Below are 18,507 nucleotides of genomic sequence, written 5' to 3' on the forward strand. Positions count from 1 at the left end.
GTTCTATTTTCGACAAAACCCAGGTCAACAGCGATGTTGTGGGTACACGTCTGCCTCGCGGTTCAGGGTTCAAATTGCGGTTTCGGCCTTCTTGTGTAATGTGTGCATGTTCAGTTCTGTTTTCTCTGGGTACTCTGGCTTCCTCCCTTCCATAAACATCCATGTTAGGTTCATCAGGGCCTTAGGTTTGAAACTTGTCCTCACAATTGTGTGAGTTTGAATGCTTGTCCGTCTATATTGTGCCCTGCAATTGACTGGCAACAAGTCCAAGGTGTACCCTGTCTCTCGCCCTAAATCAGCTAGGATGGGCACCAGCTCACCTATGACTCAAATGAGGATATCTTCTGTCAAAAATAGATGGCTGGATGGACAAATCCTAAACTACCAGCAAAAACATTTCTTTCTGAAAATAAAAATGGTAACAGGAGGAGAAAAAATAAAATAAAATTCCAGTCAAGACTTCATTAAGGGACTGTGACAGAAGCTCAACAAATAATAAAACACATAGCCGGGAGAGGACGCAACTGTTACACCCCCTTCCCCTTCGCCATGCATGTTCAATCAACTAATATGCTCCTTTTCAATCCTGTAGGCGATGCGGTGTGTAGAAGTATGAATACTGCATTTGGAATCAAAGCACAAACCCCATAATTGCCAGAGTAAATCGCTGCCTTTGCGCCTGAAGACATTAGTATTAAAGTCAAGCGGGATAGTGGTCAATTGACGCAAAAAAGACATGGCGTAATTGACGTTCAAACCGCCTTCTGTTTTACACTAAACAACTCAAGTCCATGTGTTGAAATGATAAAGCACAATTTATTTCAAATACAATGCATTAAAAATACAATTCACAATGACATAAACTTGGCTAAAGCTGGGTATAAACATACTGATAATCGGGCCATTTTTCTTCTCTTCCGATCAAAGTCAACACAGGCCCGATTATTGGATGTTTCGGAAAAAATTATCGTGAGCGATTATCCTGTGGTGTGGTTAGTGCCGAGACTGATTTTTCCTACCTGATCTGCTCAGGAAACAATCACGTTACGTGTGTGGTGTGCTGTCTTGGTTATCTCGAGTACCGTACTCCACACACTACAAAAGCAGCAAGCGCACACTTGCCCATTTTCACTTTCTTCACATGTCGGGAGGGCTTTGTCCCACTTTAAAATAGGTTAAGATGTTAAGAACAGGTATGTGTGTACCATTGCTTAAGATAGTGGCTCCTCTGTTGACCCGAGTGAAGATTTACAGAGAAAAAAATGCAGATGGCACTTGCTGCAGGCACACCGTGGGAGCTCAAGCTTCAGTTTACACTTCACTCTGTGTTGCCGCCGTCTAAAAGGTCACTTACATATAAGTTTTCCTATAAATGAAGAATGTAACTCCAGCTGTGCTTTTCTCTTATATCAGTCCCCACCCTCTTTTTCTAATGCTACACTATTAATTGTCATTTATGTGCAAGCTTCACGTTTCCCTTTACATAGCGGCAGCCTCTCATAAAACATCCACGATTGTCGTCAACCTCGATGCCGTTCATTTCAGGCGCGGCTGAGTTATTGAGAGCTTCCCCCCCACACGGGCTCCATTTGCAGCGCAAGAGCTAAGGACGGACGGGCCTGCTACGGTTACAGACCGGAGGCGTGGTTAAGTTTCAATTCGGATTTTTATGCTCACACGGTGACGAGGTAAAACAAAAAAAGATGTCTTGAGCTGAATTAAAGGTCCCTTATTCATCGCTTCCAGTCGAGTGGATGTTAAATGGTGAGGATGTATGGTGTGTTGTTTGAACATTTTATTTAATATTCTACTAGTGCGCTGGATTAAGAATGAAAAGTAGTACACTGCAAATAGATGCTCAAATGACTTTGGGTTCACTACTAGAATGACGGTGTCTTACTCTTGTTTATTCCACTATTAATACCACTTTTTGCCTACTAGTGTGGAGTGAAACCTTACTAGTAAACTATTGCACTGCTCTAGTAATACTACTAGGCCCAACTAGTAGGCATGTGTCTCGCAATAGTAGCGCCAAAATACCCAATAGTAGTTTTGCCTCAGTAGTAACATGTAGTTACATAGTAGTAACTTAGTTACATAGTAGTTACATAGTAGTAACATTCTCCCCACCTGCAAAAAAAAATCAATAAACTCCTGGATTCGCAGCAAAGTGGAATGGTTTCCCTCTTGGCTTATGTCACACTTCTCCCAAAAAAGGTTTGTAGAAATCAGCCAAATAGTAAAAAAAACATCCTATATAGTGAACCCCCGCTCGTGGTTCATTGTCCACCCCCTGTCGGGGATTTTTAATCCATCATTTTTAAGGGGTTTTTACAGTATACAGGCAAGTCTGAATTTGAAGTTGCGTGCGTTCAGTGTAGTAGACTACCACGTTGTGAGGTCTACTGGAAAAGACGAAACCCTAATTTAAAAAGTCAAGCGTAGAGAGAATATATGTCTGTGAGGACATATGTTGTTTGAACGTTTATATTTACTGTAACATCTATGCTAATTTCTGTTAGCCAGGCTATAGCATTTTTAATTATTTGTTAGCATTAAGCTAGCGGAATTTTGTTAAGACAAAATGACATGGTTTTGTTGAAAATGTTGGTGTTAAATAGACAATGTTTAATTCTATTTAGTTTTATGTGCCAGTTTTAAAGTAAAATTCAACTGGCAGTGAAAAATAACCAGCTTGAAATGAGCACTCTTTGTCTCTTATTTGGAGAACTGTGCAAACAAGCACGAGAGTGAGGCACTAAGGAATACTTTAAAAACTGTGTTTTAATAGGTTTATACTGTATGCACTTAAAGTGTGTTAAAACTATTAAAAACGCTTTATTTTTTGGTCTCTCTATGTCTCAGATTTTCAGCTATCGCTGGTGGGTCTAGAGCGCATCCCCTGCAATAAACGGGTGTTCACTGTATTTGAGTATTTTCTAAACCAAAAAAGGGATCAATGCCTTTCTTGTTTTCGGGTAGTCTTCAAATTTAGCAAGATACCATCTGGAAAAAGCAAACATACGAGATTGTCTATTAATATTGCCTGCAAGTAAGGGATCTACCGAGTGTGTTTGTCTTCTTACTTGTGGTGGGCAAACGCCCTGCTGCTGAGGACAACTGCGGTGAAGATGGCGAAGGCCGCGCTGTGAACAGATTGGCCTGCCAGAGCGAAACCCGTCCACTCGGTTATCTCCCCGAAGAAGTTGGCTCCGGATACGTACTCGAACATTCCACCTGTGGGGGCGGCACGGCACACAAATGGGCACAGAATCTATGGCGCATAATGGAATAAAATGTACCACACTACATGCACGTTACAGGAGACATATTATGAAGAATTTACTTTTTAATGGCTTGTATACAAATAACTGGATTTGATATTTGGACTAATAATAATAAGCAGAACAGAAATGAGTTTTGTTAAGATGTCTGTTAGTTGCTTAAAAACTCACCTTAGCTCTTTCTAAACTGACAATATTGCTTTGGCACCATCTTGTGGCACCTTGGTGCCAATGAACTCTGTTGAAGTGAAGGGAGGAGCTCTATTCAAATAGCTGATCGCCCTTTCTAATAGAAATGCAGTGGTTTGCCGCAATCTTGTGGCATCTATGGGTAATTCTAAAACTTTTTTTGTGGGGGTCAATTGCGCACAGATTTTGGCAGGCCTCGGTGTCTAAGGGGGAGACAAGCAAGACAAGAAATAGGGTACATAAAGTGTACTATTATTATTGATCTTTGGGTTATTTGGACAGAAGCATGTCACAGACATGTTATTAAGAGACATGAGAATCATTTTAAGTTGTGGGGGAAAAATGCATAATAAGTCTCCTCTCATAATAAAGAAGACTTCAAAGTAACAGATACATGCCAGTTGTCGTGTGTCAAAACCATTTTACCTCTGGGGATCTTATATCCGCTCTCTCCGGACCTCCTCAGATTCCTCAGGATGTGATCAGAGTGCAAATTTGTCAGCCAGCCAAGCAGCCACAGAGCCGAGCCTGCAAACAAACCAACCTAGAGCTGCTTTAGCAAAATATCAGACTGACACAAAACTTGACAGCAGCCAAACAAACCTGTTCTAGTCACAGAAGGTACGATGTAGTTGCACATGCCAGAGTTGACCAGCAGTAATAAGAGTGTGCCGGGCAAAGCAAATGTTGTGCATTTATTCATGACAACAAGCAATCAGACTGCTTAATGAATCAATATGAACTACAGTACCTTTTTAAGTGCAGTTCAGTTGTATTTAGCTTTAAACTGCAATATAATAATTGAAGTGTGCCAACATTAAATACTTATCATTTTTAATCATACATAAATGTTGTATGATGTATATACATTCATCCCACTTTACACTGATTGTTTCACGATAGCAACACAGTAGCTAGTCTAGGTTCAAATCTTGGCTCAGGAGCTACGGGAATAAAGTAGTAAAGTAATGAGGGAATTTTCTTTTTTTGGGGGGAAGAACTCAAAATGTTATGTGACGACAGATGTGCTAACCACTAGTTCACCGTGCAAACTACAACAACAGTAACTAACTTGTTAAATGAATACCTCTCAATACAATACAGTATTATAATACTTTTATGAACTGCTGTACTGGAAAAGCAGAGTTCAATTCCTCCCAATAAGAGCTGAAATGTGGTCCATACCTGCAATAAAGCATGGATGCGTCACCCAGTCTGCAGGATACTCTGCATAGTTGCTCAGATATCTGATCTGCATGAAGCCATTATAGATGCAGAAAACAACAGCCAGGACAAAGGGCAGAAATGGCGTCGGTTTACCTCCTCGGATTAAAAATGGATAAATAAGTGACCTGGCAACAGAATATGTAATAATCAAAAGTTCAATTAGTGTCCAAGTAACACTCATAGATACAGAGCTGTGCTGTAGTATGTACAGTGGAGGGCAGCAAGACATTTTTTTCAAGCATCTATTCTGTAGTTGAGATATTTATTTATTATTTTATTTATTATTGTGTTGTTGTTGTTGTTTTTTCTTCTAAATAAAGCTCCTCCCCTCACTTTAACATAGGTCCTTGGCCCCCAAGATGCCACTCCATGGCACCGACGCAACACTTTCACAAAAACAGCAAATAGGTGATTGAGGGTTTCAGTGAATGAGGAAGGGTGGTTTTCCCCAAAAAATCCGCAAATGGGCTAATATGCAAATGTGAATGCAACATACGGGCGTTCACCACTGTACTGCTGTGTTCAAGTGTCCAAACATGAGTGGCAAATCAAGGTGTTCACCTACCTCTGTGTATAGTGACACAAAAACATGGCAATGAGCAACTGATTTGTTAGCAGGGAACTCTTCGCCGAGGATGCCCACACGAGCAGACATATGGGCAGCAGGAAAGCGGGCAGCTCCTGGACAAACCACGCCAGTTTCGCGTTCACCGGGAATCCGTATGTGCTCGAAGCGTACCGCCCGTACGGCACGTTCAATAACAGCAAGGAAACAAACGTGCACGCTGCCATTAAAATCATTAAGTAAGCCATGCAGTCCAAGACGTACTCCTCTTCCGCCGAAGAAGAAAATAACGCCGATAGAAGGCTGTCCATGATGGCGGTGTGTTGGGGATGGAAAACTAAAGCAATAAATAATAAGTAATGGAAAAAACGTGTGTTTTTACTGTACGAGGACCTAAATATATACTACATCGTGCTCACTAACATACTGGGATGGAATTGTGGAGTCAACCAATCACATTGCATGAACAGATAAGGTTTCCAATTCGTCAGCCAATCAAATCGCGCGGTGTTACATAGCCTTATTTAACGCGGTGTAGTGAATTGTGTGACAGTTACATAACGTATAACATTTTTAAAAATATAAAACGCCAATGTGTAAATTATGGCAGCTTTCACAACACACAGGCTGCTTTGTAGCAGAGCGGCGACAACTGTCCCTTGTGATTAGCAGAGCACAGCCCCTGCGCATGCGCACTTCAGCCCATTAAAGAAAAGGAATAAAACCTCTGCCAGTTTACGAAATTTATAGGGGGCAATATTCTTTTAAGCGTTCTACACAATAGAAATAATCGAATGTAAAAATTTGTACACACTAGGTGAGGTATTATTCATATGATTCCACGTCGTCGTGGCTGTAGTTCGTCCAAATGGAGTCTCCATACAACGTCCACAGTACTTCCGTATGTAACAACACTGACATCTGGTGGCTCACTAAAGTCAGGGCAGCCGTACACAACAACCAAACTGAAACAAGGCTTGACTTTTAAAGTGTGGAAATAAAATAGAAATCGAAACAAAGTATGCACAAACTTTCACGTCTTTATTTTTTTGCACAGTATCTTCATTGAACATTTTCATATCTTGACATTTTCTTTACATTTTCCCCATGTCTTTTGTTTGTTTCATGTTCATGTTTGTGTGTCATGTTCAGTTGAAAGTGTTTCTCGTCACTCATTCATACCGTCGGTTAAGTCGAGTCGAGTCACAGTTTATAAAGATGGGTCATGTTTGGAGCAAATGGAAGGGAAACAAAAAGGAATAGAGAAAATAAATACACAAAAAGAAATGAGAAGGACCAGAGCAGACAAGCTGAGGACTGGTCAGTGATGTCGCATATATGAAAAGTTGTAGACAAACATTGTAAACATTTGTAGCGTTAGTACATTACATGCTGTTGGACTTTTGATACAGATGGCAACACTTTCCAGGACGGAAGACATAAAACATCAGATTTGGGATTTTCCGTGATTCCATCTGGAACATGATTTCCTGATTACTTGGCAGCTTTTTCTTTTATTTTGAACTCTAAACACAATTATCCAAAAATATATCTTTGAATATCCCACGCAGGAAAAAGCTGAAAAAGGCCTCCTGCTGCCTGTTTCATGCCTATTTTTCCTGCCACATATTCCAAATGAGGCTTTTTGGTCCACTTCTCAGAAGTGAGTAGAATTGCATGTGAATCCCTATCAATGTATCACAACATACATATAATTAATACCTTTTCACACAGGGATGGGTGACCATTTCGGCTTGTATTTAATTCTTTGAGTCCTCATATGAAGACATATGATGCACCCATAAGTTTTTTTTTTAATTTGTATCTATTATGAGCATATTTTGAGATTCATAACAGTTGATCAGATCAATTGCTCTGTGGCCCACATGCCGTAGGTCCCCCACCCCTGTTAGAATGTAAATCGCCATGAAATCTCAATGTCAGATTTTTCTCAGCGTAGAAAAAAATATCAAGTATGAGAGGAAGACATGTTTGCTTCCAGAGTGCCTGATTTTTGGACATTTATTGCAGTCTTGTGGGTTGGCGTCCGTTTGATTAACAGACTCCCTTGCCAGTCAACGGGATTGATCAATAACAAGAGAGGGACTTCGAATGGATACATCACAGCCTTCGATTTCGGGAAAGGAACTTTGGTAAACTTAAAGGTCAGTACCTGAAATCCTCCACTTGCATGGACACTACACATTAACCTAGAAACAGCCACGTGAAAGTTATTTCCTGCAGCTTGGCTAAATGCACAGTGAAACCCATTAGTAGACTGTAATAGTAAGCGGGGAGAGAGCAGTTAAATGCATCAGGATCACATAGGACACTTGTTAATCAGGCGCCCGCAGAAAGGAAAGCCACCTTTTTTGATAATGGCAAAATAACTTCCCAAAAAAAAAAGTAAGGAAAACAGAGCAGCAATGTTTTTTGCACAGTGTGTGTGCACATTCAAGTAAATAAAAGATATAATATATATATATATATAAATATATATATATATATATAAAGAAAAAAATAATCTTGAAGTCAAAGACAACAATATCCAGTCTTTGTTGGTCGGATTGGCACTTTTGTGAATAGGAGTGCATCTTAGCGGAATATAACTCTTCCTGCTCGTTTTTTTTCCCTCGACAATTATTAGCACACAGAGTGCAGTAATTGCCATGAAACTGAAGATTCTCAATAAATCCTACTCTACGCATCTGTCATGTGGAGGAGGTAAAGTAAGCTGTTGATGCTCAATTTGTTATCGTACTTGCACCTCCGAAAAAGGGATGGGAAACCTGGTCACACCCCTGTTCTATATTATTTGTTTTTAAAGAGCACACATGCTCTGTGGAGAAAATCAAGTTTGTGATAAACTGAGTGGTGCTACTGTAAATGAAAAAACAATCACGAGTATTGGAGAGTCGTCCTTGTCTGTCCACAGAACACAGAGGCTCCGGCACACCAATGGGGGACGAAGTCACAGAGTCGAGCAAACTCTTCTTCGCAGTGCCGCTCAGTCAAAACTTCACACGATCCCAACACTACTTCTGCTCTGTATGAGCCTGCATGCCCGACCCCCACGTCGGCAAATTTAAACCATCCAAAAGTCGCAGTGGCTACAAGCAATTACTAAATGAAGTTTCCATGTGTCCTTTGTACCTTGCAATATTCCGATAAAAGTTTGTGTCAGAACAGTCATAATATTGCAAAAAAGTTGTTTTTTCGAGAATAAAGCCTTGATTCATTTGTAAGAATAATAGGGATTCCAAGAGGGCACTGCCCAAAATAACTCTCCATTTAGACATTCTGTGCTTTTGTGGGGAGTATTAGGGCCACACTGGAAAGAAACCCTGTTACATTTCACCATAAATTGAGGGGGAAAAAAAACATCACACTACAACAAAAAGTTTCCCATCGCTTACTCCATTTTAGTGTATCAATGCCAAAAGAAAAAAGTTTGAGAAAAGTTGTGCAATTCTACATGAATAAAGTTGTTTTTACATGTGTATGTCAAAATTCCCAGATGTCCATACATGTAATAGTATAGATGCTCCTTTATTCAAAGACCTGCCATATAGTCAGTGCGTCCCATCATAATCAAGATTGTCTAATATCCCCCCCCCCCAATGTGGCCTTAATACACTGTTGTACTTTCGGACTCAAAGATTTGGCTTTAACTTTATAAAAAGTGCAAAATTGTCATGGAAAGAAAAAAAAAAAAAGGAATCTAAAGTTGTAACTTAAGACAATGGAAACTTTTTTTTTTTTTTAGCTTGCTAATAGCCACTCATCTGTTGTGATGTGCAGTGTTTGCAGGTGTTGTATGCAAGTGTGTGTGTGTGTGTGTGCGCGCGTGCAAACAAATACAATAATAATCAATGCAACAAAAAAAAAAGGAAAAAAACGATGGGACTACTACACCTTGAACGGAGTGCGACCATCCCGTGCCGAGGGGCTACGCAACAGCAGGGTTACATTAGAACCAAACAAATCCTTCTCCGTCTCAACTGGTGATGCAAAACGCCTTTAATAAGCTATACACCCACTAGCACTATATTGTACGACACCACCACTTCTACTCGATCGACTGCTTCCTGCTATGCGAGTGAGGCACGGGATTGTTCAGAGACAGCCACGAAACCATGCAACCACATGAAACTGGGAAGCAGATCTCGGAATTGTCACCTTACTATAAATATCCGCTCATCTAAATATATATTTGTTTTTATTGCAGCCACCACGCCCAGATTTTTCCATGTTAGATCACCTCACAATTCTAATGTAATCCTATTAATAACACAGCACACGACAGACATTGGAACGCTAACTAAACCACCTGCAGGAACCCTGAATTTTCATTTAAACACATTATCTCACTAAGAGCCTTTCAACATTTTCTCCTGCCTGCCTCTACAAAAAAAAAATCCAAGTTTATTAAAAAAAAAAAAACTTGCTCGTGACCAGAATCCCCTCCTGCTGTGGATTACATAGATTCCTTCCCTCAGCCACGCTGACAAGTACTTTCCATAAAAGGAAAAAAAAAACTAATTTGTATTTGAGGAGAGAACGTAAAAGGGAAAATAAACTTTGAAAACTTTGTTTAATTGCACTGTCAGGATGTCAGGCTGACATCAAAGAGGTGGGTGTCTCAAAAACAGGAATGGAAATTAAAATGTCTCCGAATCATCATGCCTGCCATGGAGATGCCCCCAAAGCGAGTGGCAGAAAGGTGTGTGTGCTTGCTTTAAGTCAGGTTACTGCGTCAGACAACAGAGGTATGACATCAAAACACCGTGTCCCCCTCCTCCCCAATCAAATGGACGACCATGAACCTTATCCTTATAGTTGGAAGCCCTCCATGGGCGCCTCCTGCTGGGGGAAGAGGAACTGCTGGTTGTCCTGATCCACCTGAGGGGCCAGGCTGCTGTCCTCATCCTCCACCCCAAAATAGTGCTCGATCAGGTCGAAGGCTTTCTGGTAGATCTCCTGGTTCTCGTGACTCTGAAGGAACTCTATTTTGTCCAGACCTGAACGGCAGAAAAACATCAAGTTGGTGTAACTGTAATGTAGAGAGATACATCACCAAAACTTAAATGATTGTATTGGAGCCAATTGTATTGTAAGATTGAGTATTAGGGATATAGTATATAAGAATAAACTTGTATAATTCATTTTGAAACATACAACTATACTCCCCACACAACTAGATGTTTGAGCCGTGAAAATGCGCATGCATGCGCTCTAAAGCTGCAACGCTTGCCTGACAGTCTTCATCACACACTGCCTGTCAAATTACTTTTTTTTTTGTGAATTGACATTCGTATATTTGAATTTCCTTCCCAGTACCGTAAGCTTCTTCGATGAGGCTGCAGTAGGGATTAATGCCTGTTCCGTGGTTCTCCTGCTTGGCTTCCTGCTCGCCCAGCCGCAGGATGTTCTCAAGGCCGTTGAGGGCCACCTGGACGATCTTAGAGTCCATCACCGTGAGCAGATCGCACAGCGGCTTGATGCAGCCCAGGTTCACCAGATACCTAAAGTGCAGACACACAACAGCAGATTAAAAAGAGTGTTTGAGGCACATTCACAATTTAACCCAATGAGAAGGAAAGCCATCCAAATTTGAAATAAGTCTGGACCTGATCTGTTCTGGTGTTCCTCCAGAGGTGGCGTTGGAGATTGCCCATGCGGCCTCTTTCCTGGTCCTGAACTCTGCTTTTTGTAGAATTTCAATCAGCACTGGAAAGATGTTAGCATCAATGACTGTCTGCAAAAGAGAAACATAAAAAGATCAGAACTGAGGAAGGACTAGAACCACCAAGTGACAAGTTCCGTGGCCACATCCCACCTGTATCTGCGCTCGGTTTCCGGCCGTGATGTTGGAGATGGTCCAGCAAGCTTCTTTGCGGATTGACTCTTTGGCATTGCTCAGTAGGTGCAGCAGACAAGGCAGGGCAGAGCAGTTCAACACCACCTGCACACAGCAACAACAGATGAAAACTTAACCAAACCATCCATCCATCCATCCATTTTCTGAGCCGCTTCTCCTCACTAGGCGTGCTGGAGCCTATCCCAGCTATCATCAGGCAGGAGGCGGGGTACACCCTGAACTGGTTGCCAGCCAATCGCAGGGCACATATAAACAAACAACCATTCGCATTCACACCTACGGGCAATTTAGAGTCTCCAATTCATGCATGTTTTTGGGATGTGGGAGGAAACCGGAGTGCCCGGAGAAAACCCACGCAGGCACGGGGAGAACATGCAAACTCCACACAGGACATGCAAACTCCACACAGGCGGGGCCGGGGATTGAACCCCGGTCCTCAGTACTGTGAGGCTGACGCTCTAACCAGTCATCCACCATGCCGCCCTAAACCATCCAAATATAATCCATAAGTAGTTTCCCCAACTTTTGAGTCAAGGCACATATTTTACAATAAATTCTCACACCACACACATTTTTTTTTTTTTGACAATGTTCCCTTTCCCTCAGACTCTCACCTGCGTCTGGATGTCATCTCCTGTTACAATGTTCCCCACAGCTCTCAAGGCAGGAGAGGCCACCCTGTAGTCTGTGTGCCTGCAAAGAGAAGCATTGAAACAACAGGCTGGGAATAGCAATAGTGGGGCAGTGGAGTGACGCAGGCTTACATGAGCAGTTCTATGAGGCGCCTGCAGACTCCGGAGTCAATGACGGCCTGGATTTTGTCGTTGGGGCCATCGGAGAGGTAGGAGAGCGCCCAGCAAGCGTCTGCCAGCAAGTCTGGGTCGCTGCTAAATAGAAGTCTGGAGAGTACCGGCAGACAAGGTGACACCTAGAAACACAGGCAGAATAGATTTGGGATCAGGAGCAATCTTTCACAAGACAAGCAATATACAGGACACAACGTTCACAAAACACTGATTTATTTACTGGGGGGTAACTTATCCACCATTATTTATTGAAAAACTCACTGATCAGGCCAGTCCTGTCTAACATAAAAAGTATGAACTACATTGAAGTGAGTTGAGGAGCTTCGTGTAGGAACTTGCTGCCATCTTGTGACATCTACAGACAATTTGAAACCTTTCTGGGGTGCGTCAATTACTCGTGGAGTTCCGCTCTTAGCGACAGGGCACGGTCCCTGTCCGCATGAAAAGCATTTTAATGCTCTTTTTGACAGGTCACAAAGCCAAATAAGGTAAACAAAACATTAGCTAACCCCGCAGTATGATGAACAATTATAAACACTGTAATATATATATATATATATATATATATATATATATATATATATAGATGGATAGAGTAATCACATTAGTACTTCTCTGACAGCATTGTTATCTTTTTAAAGACAGTTTTATTTATACTAGTCTTGTATTGGCTCTGCGCAGGTGCTCCTAATAAAGTGTCCCGTGGGTTTACTTGAAATAAGTTTTTTGACTCATAACAACAACCATTTCAAACGTAGGTGGAGGGTTTTTTCCTCTGCAGAGATTAGACAGGGCCCACACGGCATTCCTGGTCATGGTCAGTCTAGTGGATTTAGTCAGAAGCCTGCAACAGCAATGACAAACAAACAAAGTTTAAATGTTTTGATATACATTTGAGAATTTGAAAAAAGGTTATGTAGCTACTGTACACTAATAGCGGTGGAAGGATGTTGCAGCTCAACACGTAGTCCCTGCACAAGGCACTGTCCCCTGCGATATTCCCCAGAGCCCACACAGCCTGAAGGACAACAATTCCACACAAACAAACATGTAAATGTGAGTGACAACTGGTATGTCCACACAATATAACTCACTCACTCACTCACTCACACACACACTACCTGCTCCTGCACATCCTCAAAATCTGAATTTAGGAGTTCTATGAAGATGGGCACAGCTCCAGCTTCAATCACAGTCTTGGTCTGCATGGATGTGCCTGATGCGATGTTGGTCAGAGCCCAAGCAGCTTCGAACTGCAAAGACACACAAAGTGCAATTAAATGTATTCATCGGTTAAGCCTTTGTCTTTACGTTCACCAATAGTGTTTGTACACACTGACCTGTAGTGTACAGTTGCTGCTCATCTTAAGGAACTCCACAAACCTCACGACGACTCCACTTGTGTTTATAACTTCATCAATAGGTGGGTTTGGCTCTGAAATCAGCACAGGGAAAATTAGACTAAATGTTCCGTTGGTTCCCCGCACTGTGAAGTCATCCAAGTTACACAGCACACACCTTTAGAGAGAAGTTTCCTGAACTTTTGCGTGGTGGCGAGTTGAAGCTCAGGGTCCTCTGAGAAAAACAACTCAACCATATCTCTGGTGATGACTCTTTCCTGCAACAACATACACAAGCACAACAACTACTCATTACAAAATATACTGTAGGATGCAGCGCTTTCATTTTTTCTTCTTGAGACTCCATTTTCCCACAGGAAATGATACATTTTAACAGTCTTACCCACCATAAAAGTGGAACAATAATTTAACAGTAAATTGTTCAATCTTTAAAAAAAAAAAAAAAAAAAAAAAAAGAGGACAGCGTTGTTATATATCATTGGCTTATATTCATCCTTCCATACATTCTGTTCACTGCTTATCCTGTTCAGGGTTGCAGGGAGCACTGCATGAAGCTTCTCAACTCACGCCAACATAGTTACTTGGCACCAACATGCCACAAGATGGCGGCAAAGCAACACTTTCATTGCATTGGACTGAGCACAACCGGCAACTTTTGAAGCCCCCCTCCTTCTCTAAACTGTTGGTCAAATTCCAAATTGCACAATTTCAAGGCCCTTCTGCTTTATTCCCAACCCAGAAGAGACAAAAATAAACTAACATAATATAAATAAGCAAGTACTCACTGTGACTGGTAAGCTGAGCTGCGAGTCCACAAGAGGGCTCTCCAACATGGCTTCCTCTTCAGTGAGGATGTCCACATTCCTCCGTTTGCAAAGCTTGGAATAGAAAGAAGACAACGCTCACCTCTTTAAAAAATGAAGTATTATACACAAGGAGATTAAATAATATGAAGTTTCGGGTACCTGTTGTTCGCGTTTTTGTTTCCTGAGCTGGATGCCCTCCTCCTCTCTCCTGCGCCTCATCTCCTCAGGGTTCAGCGCTTTGTTCTTGTAGCGGTTCATCCTGTAGTTGTTATCCTTGGCCGGACTGGCTGATGGCTCTGCTAGACCACAGACATAAGTTATAACAAATTTATTTTGAGGATACGACGGGGACAAAGTTGATACATCTTCAATAACAGGACATCATGATGAAAGTGGTTGTAAACAGGCCTGGATATAAAAAGACCTTTAACAAACTAGTTGGCTCCAAGTGGACAGCACAGTCTAAAACACACACACACACACACACAGTCTGCAGAGTTAAATCGCAGAGTTTGCATAAAACGCTGCCTACGCAAGACAAAGTGATCATTCTGAGCACACTGCCAGCAGTCGAAATGGTGCCAACACTGAAGTTGTGCACATTGAGGTCTTATTATTTCGGGACACACACACACTCACCATAAAAGGTGTATGCACGTCTACGACAGAAAGGTCCAAAAATATTTGGACAATTGCAAGGTAGGTACTAGAAAAGTAGCGCGATACAGCAACATCAGAAATGGAACAATGCCATGTGCATTTAGTAACGGTCCTTTTATAGAACAGCTCATTTTATTTGTATTCAAAAATGTCAAATAGTGTTTAAAAATGTTCAATAGCTGAGCTGCTATTGTCATAACTACAGGTTGATGACAAGAAGGTTTGAAAACAAAATTGCTCAAATTTTGCTTTCTTTATGACTGGTGTTTTCTGAGACCATGGTCCTCAGTCGGAAAAGCGTGGCGTGCACTCTTCAGGTCGGGGATGAGATCCTGCCCCAAGTGGAGGAGTTCAAGTATATTGGGGTCTTGTTCACGAGTGAGGGAAGAATGGAACGGGAGATCGACAGGCAGATTGGTGCAGCGTCTGCAGTGATGCGGACTTTGTATCGATCCGTTGTGGTATAGAAGGAGCTAAGCCGAAAGGCGAAGCTCTCGATTTACCGGTCGATCTACGTTTCTACCCTCACCTATGGTCACGAGCTGAGGGTCGTGACCGAAAGAACAAGATCCCAGATACAAGTGGCCGAAATGAGTTTCCTCCGCAAGGTGTCCGGGCTCTCCCTTAGAGATAGAGTGAGAAGCTCGGTCATCCGGGAGGATCTCAGAGTAGAGCCGCTGCTCCTCCACATCGAGAGGAGCCAGATGAGGTGGCTGGGGCATCTGATTCAGATGCCTCCCGGACGCCTCCCCGGTGAGGTGTTCCGGGCACGTCCCATCAGGAGGAGACCCCGGGGACAACCCAGGACACGCTGATGAAGAACTGGATGAAGTGGCTGGGGAGAGGGAAGTCTGGGCGTCCCTGCTAAAGCTATTGCCCCCGCGACCCGACCTCGGATAAGCGGTAGAAAGTGAATGGATGGATGACTTGTGTTTCCGGAAAAAAAGTTAAATACATGATCATTTATTAATACAAATACAGTAAGCCTAAACATTGGATACTGTCATCTTTGGTCACTCTTGAAGACATCCTGTGTAAAACAAAAGACAGTGCAGTCGTATAATATTTCTACAGTTGCTTTGTCCCGGTCTCCTGTCATCGGGCTCCACCAGTCACCTGGACCAGAAGGAAGTGCTTCAACCTGTTTTGCCGAATGAGAAAGCTGCTTGTTCATAATCCCTATTCCCAATCAGTAGGCTGTGAAAAATCATCAAGTGTGCTGCGGTAAACTTTCCAATTTCACTTAATTGGTCCCAAAATTATTTATTGACGACAAACAATGTATTTTTGTTCATCTCTCTATGCCAGCTGCGTATAGTGACAGGCAGACCAATTAAATTCTCTTTCACTAGATGGCAGTAGCAGATCCATGATGAACCTGTGCATCCACTTTCTTTGACCTATTTGACATTTCTTTTCATGTAAACTATGTCTTGGCTCAATAAAGGTTGTCTTGGGGAAACACTGAATTACTGCGCGTTCAGACTTAATCTGTAACGCCGTAGGAACGGAACTCCATCGCGAAACGAAGACCTCTCGAATTTAGAAAATGTCCAATCAGAGTATGCCACACAGGGTATATAGAGTTCTGCATTATGCAGAGCTCTAGTAAAAAAATCTATTTAATGGGTATGTTGTTTTAGAGTCGATATTTCGCTTTTGTGGAGGGAACGTTAATTGCACAAGAGCTGTCAGTATTCTAGGTGTCACATGAACGCGTTGGTTTAAATCGAGCCACTTGGCAAGAGTCATCGAACGAGCAAAAGTGTCACAAACTGCTTAATGCTGAACATAAAATTACTTGAATAGACGAAAGAGAGACAGACTTGAAACACCGAATTGAATCATTTGGGATTATTTGAAACATTCCAGAGAGCCGAGGAGGGCTAGCATAACGTCAGCTAAGCTAATGTACGCGTGAGCTGCTGCGCGAGTGACTGCTGACATGCCAACATATTTATGCCAACTAGTTAACTTTTGAGTTAACAGTAAAAATGGCGAAGTGGTCAGTAGTGCCCTGGTTGAGCTATAAAGTGCCGAACGACATTTTCAAAAGCATTACCCCATGACGACTTAGCATACAGCTCATCGTACGTCTATATTAAACCAGTGGTACTAAAAAATAAATAAATAAACTCACCCATTGTGTTTTCCATGTGGTTTATGCGTTTGACGCAGTGTATCTGCTGGAAATGTAGACAACTTTAAACCGCTCTCGTTCTGCTCCTGTTGGAACAATTTGCTCCGATAAGTTCAGCAATATGTCTGCCGCAGGCGGAACCATTAATATAACGACCACTTCCTGCCACCAGAGACCCGCACTATTCAACAAATCCCTCAAACGCACCTAAGATCCCTATTTCGTTATATTCACCCAATTATAGTGTTTTATTTTTAACATCTGTGTCGAGTTTCGAATGATATGCGCTGCAAAAAGAGTACATTTTTACATCTTATTGAGGATAGGCGTGGCTCGTTGGTTTAATTCTCACAAAATTACGCGAGATTTCATAAACCTCCAAACCCCGTTCAAATGCAACAGTGACACTTGCTGGAAATTTGATAGAACTTTTCAAATGCAAAATGGGAATATAATAGAGGAAAGAAAAGAAATACAACTTTATTAGTTGGTTATTATATTCTGCACTCATATAAAAAATTAAACTGTGCTAGGTTGCTGAGGCCTTTTAGCTCAACTGTCAGCCCACTCCCCTCCTCAATACATTCCACAGTAGCAGGAAGGGTCACTATGGTTATGTAACCCAGAACACATATCAGAGCCACAAAATAAAGTTCTTGATGTTCATACACTGTCCTTGTTTTAGTATTTGTTTTGGGGTTGCACTTTGTTATTGTTTTTAAACTGTGTATAATTAATTGTCTTATGTTTAGCACTTTGTTTCAGCTGCGGTTGTTTTGAAAGTTGTCTACACATAAAATTGAGTTGAGTTCGCTCTCGATACATCCATCCATCCATCCATTTTCTTCTGCTTATCCGAGGTGGGGTCACGGGGGCAGCGGCCCAGACATCCCTCTCCCCAGCCACTTCGTCCAGCTCATCCCAGCCCAGGCCAGCTGAGAGATTCAGTCTCTCCAGCGTGTCCTGGGTCGTCCCTGGGGCCTCCTCCCGGTGGTTAGGGTTAGCACCTCCAAATCTGAGGCCTTCTTCAGGTCGGGGAAGAGATCCCGCCCAAGTATCTCCGGGTCTTGCTCACGAGTAAGGGAAGAATGGAGTGGAAGATCAACAAACGGATCGGTGCAGCGTCTGCAGTGATGGGGACTCGGTATCGGTCTGTCGCGGTGAAGAAGGATATAAGCCGAAAGGCGAAGCTCTCAATTTACTGGTCGATCTATGTTCCTACCCTTACCTATGGTCACGAGCTGTGGGTCATGACGAAAAGAACAAGCGGCCGAAATGAGTTTCCTCCGCAGAGATAGGGTGACTTCTATTTTCCAAATGTGAAGCAGACATGTTAACTACGAGTCCTTCTAAGCGCCCAAGACAGAAATTCTGTGTAGGAAAAAACTAAAATAAATAATAATCCAACTACATTGTTAATTAATAATTAGACATCAATAAATAAATTAAACACATAACATATAATACAATTTTTTTTTTTTTTTTATTTACTGCAAATGGATACTTTGTTTGATCACATTTGTCTTCCACTATGGTGAATCAGCTCACTGGCACAAACATGAGTAGCATTTTTCTCTTTGGCCTCTAT

General features: G+C 42.0%; 2 protein-coding genes across 5 annotated transcripts; both read right to left on the reverse strand.

Moving 5' to 3' along the window:
• Positions 1-796: 796 nt before the first annotated feature.
• On the reverse strand, positions 797-5,696 carry srd5a1 (steroid-5-alpha-reductase, alpha polypeptide 1 (3-oxo-5 alpha-steroid delta 4-dehydrogenase alpha 1)). Of its 2 annotated transcripts, none has more exons than XM_061759524.1 (5): positions 5,266-5,696; positions 4,659-4,825; positions 3,900-4,001; positions 3,087-3,237; positions 797-3,006 (listed from the first exon to the last, which is right to left on the reverse strand). In XM_061759524.1, the coding sequence occupies exons 1-5, from the start codon at positions 5,574-5,576 to the stop codon at positions 2,940-2,942; spliced, it is 798 nt and encodes a 265-aa protein (XP_061615508.1). In that variant the 5' UTR covers positions 5,577-5,696; the 3' UTR covers positions 797-2,939. The 2 variants fall into 2 exon arrangements, 1 of the variants encoding a protein (XP_061615508.1); XR_009786063.1 differs by lacking the exon at positions 797-3,006 and adding an exon at positions 3,456-3,676 and having other exon boundaries at positions 3,100-3,237.
• A 589-nt stretch (positions 5,697-6,285) lies between these two features.
• LOC133470928 (importin subunit alpha-7) lies at positions 6,286-17,238 on the reverse strand. Of its 3 annotated transcripts, none has more exons than XM_061759891.1 (14): positions 16,920-17,235; positions 14,279-14,415; positions 14,099-14,191; positions 13,471-13,570; positions 13,293-13,387; positions 13,074-13,205; positions 12,882-12,970; positions 12,697-12,796; positions 11,911-12,074; positions 11,761-11,839; positions 11,105-11,230; positions 10,896-11,023; positions 10,606-10,790; positions 6,286-10,286 (listed from the first exon to the last, which is right to left on the reverse strand). In XM_061759891.1, the coding sequence occupies exons 1-14, from the start codon at positions 16,933-16,935 to the stop codon at positions 10,099-10,101; spliced, it is 1,632 nt and encodes a 543-aa protein (XP_061615875.1). In that variant the 5' UTR covers positions 16,936-17,235; the 3' UTR covers positions 6,286-10,098. The 3 variants fall into 3 exon arrangements, with proteins under 3 accessions (XP_061615875.1, XP_061615874.1, XP_061615876.1); XM_061759890.1 differs by having other exon boundaries at positions 14,279-14,418; XM_061759892.1 differs by lacking the exons at positions 6,286-10,286; positions 10,606-10,790; positions 10,896-11,023; positions 11,105-11,230; positions 11,761-11,839 and having other exon boundaries at positions 11,907-12,074; positions 14,279-14,418; positions 16,920-17,238.
• Between the last annotated feature and the right edge of the window lie 1,269 nt (positions 17,239-18,507).

Source organism: Phyllopteryx taeniolatus, chromosome 21, assembly GCF_024500385.1.
Source record: "Phyllopteryx taeniolatus isolate TA_2022b chromosome 21, UOR_Ptae_1.2, whole genome shotgun sequence".
In the NCBI taxonomy this organism is placed as follows: Eukaryota; Metazoa; Chordata; class Actinopteri; order Syngnathiformes; family Syngnathidae; genus Phyllopteryx; species Phyllopteryx taeniolatus.

Coding starts and splice junctions, on each gene's coding strand:
- LOC133470928 (XM_061759890.1), bottom strand. Junction 12,075..12,696: donor CTCCACCTACGTTTGAAATG/GTTGTTGTTATG, acceptor CTGTGTTTCTAG/GTGTCACCTTGTCTGCCGGT. Junction 10,287..10,605: donor CCTCATCGAAGAAGCTTACG/GTACTGGGAAGG, acceptor TCTGCCGTTCAG/GTCTGGACAAAATAGAGTTC.
- srd5a1 (XM_061759524.1), bottom strand. CDS start 5,576: ATGGACAGCCTTCTATCGGCGTTATTTTCTTCTTCGGCGGAAGAGGAG. Junction 3,238..3,899: donor CGGATATAAGATCCCCAGAG/GTAAAATGGTTT, acceptor CCGCCCCCACAG/GTGGAATGTTCGAGTACGTA. Junction 3,007..3,086: donor AGGGCGTTTGCCCACCACAA/GTAAGAAGACAA, acceptor TGCTTTTTCCAG/ATGGTATCTTGCTAAATTTG.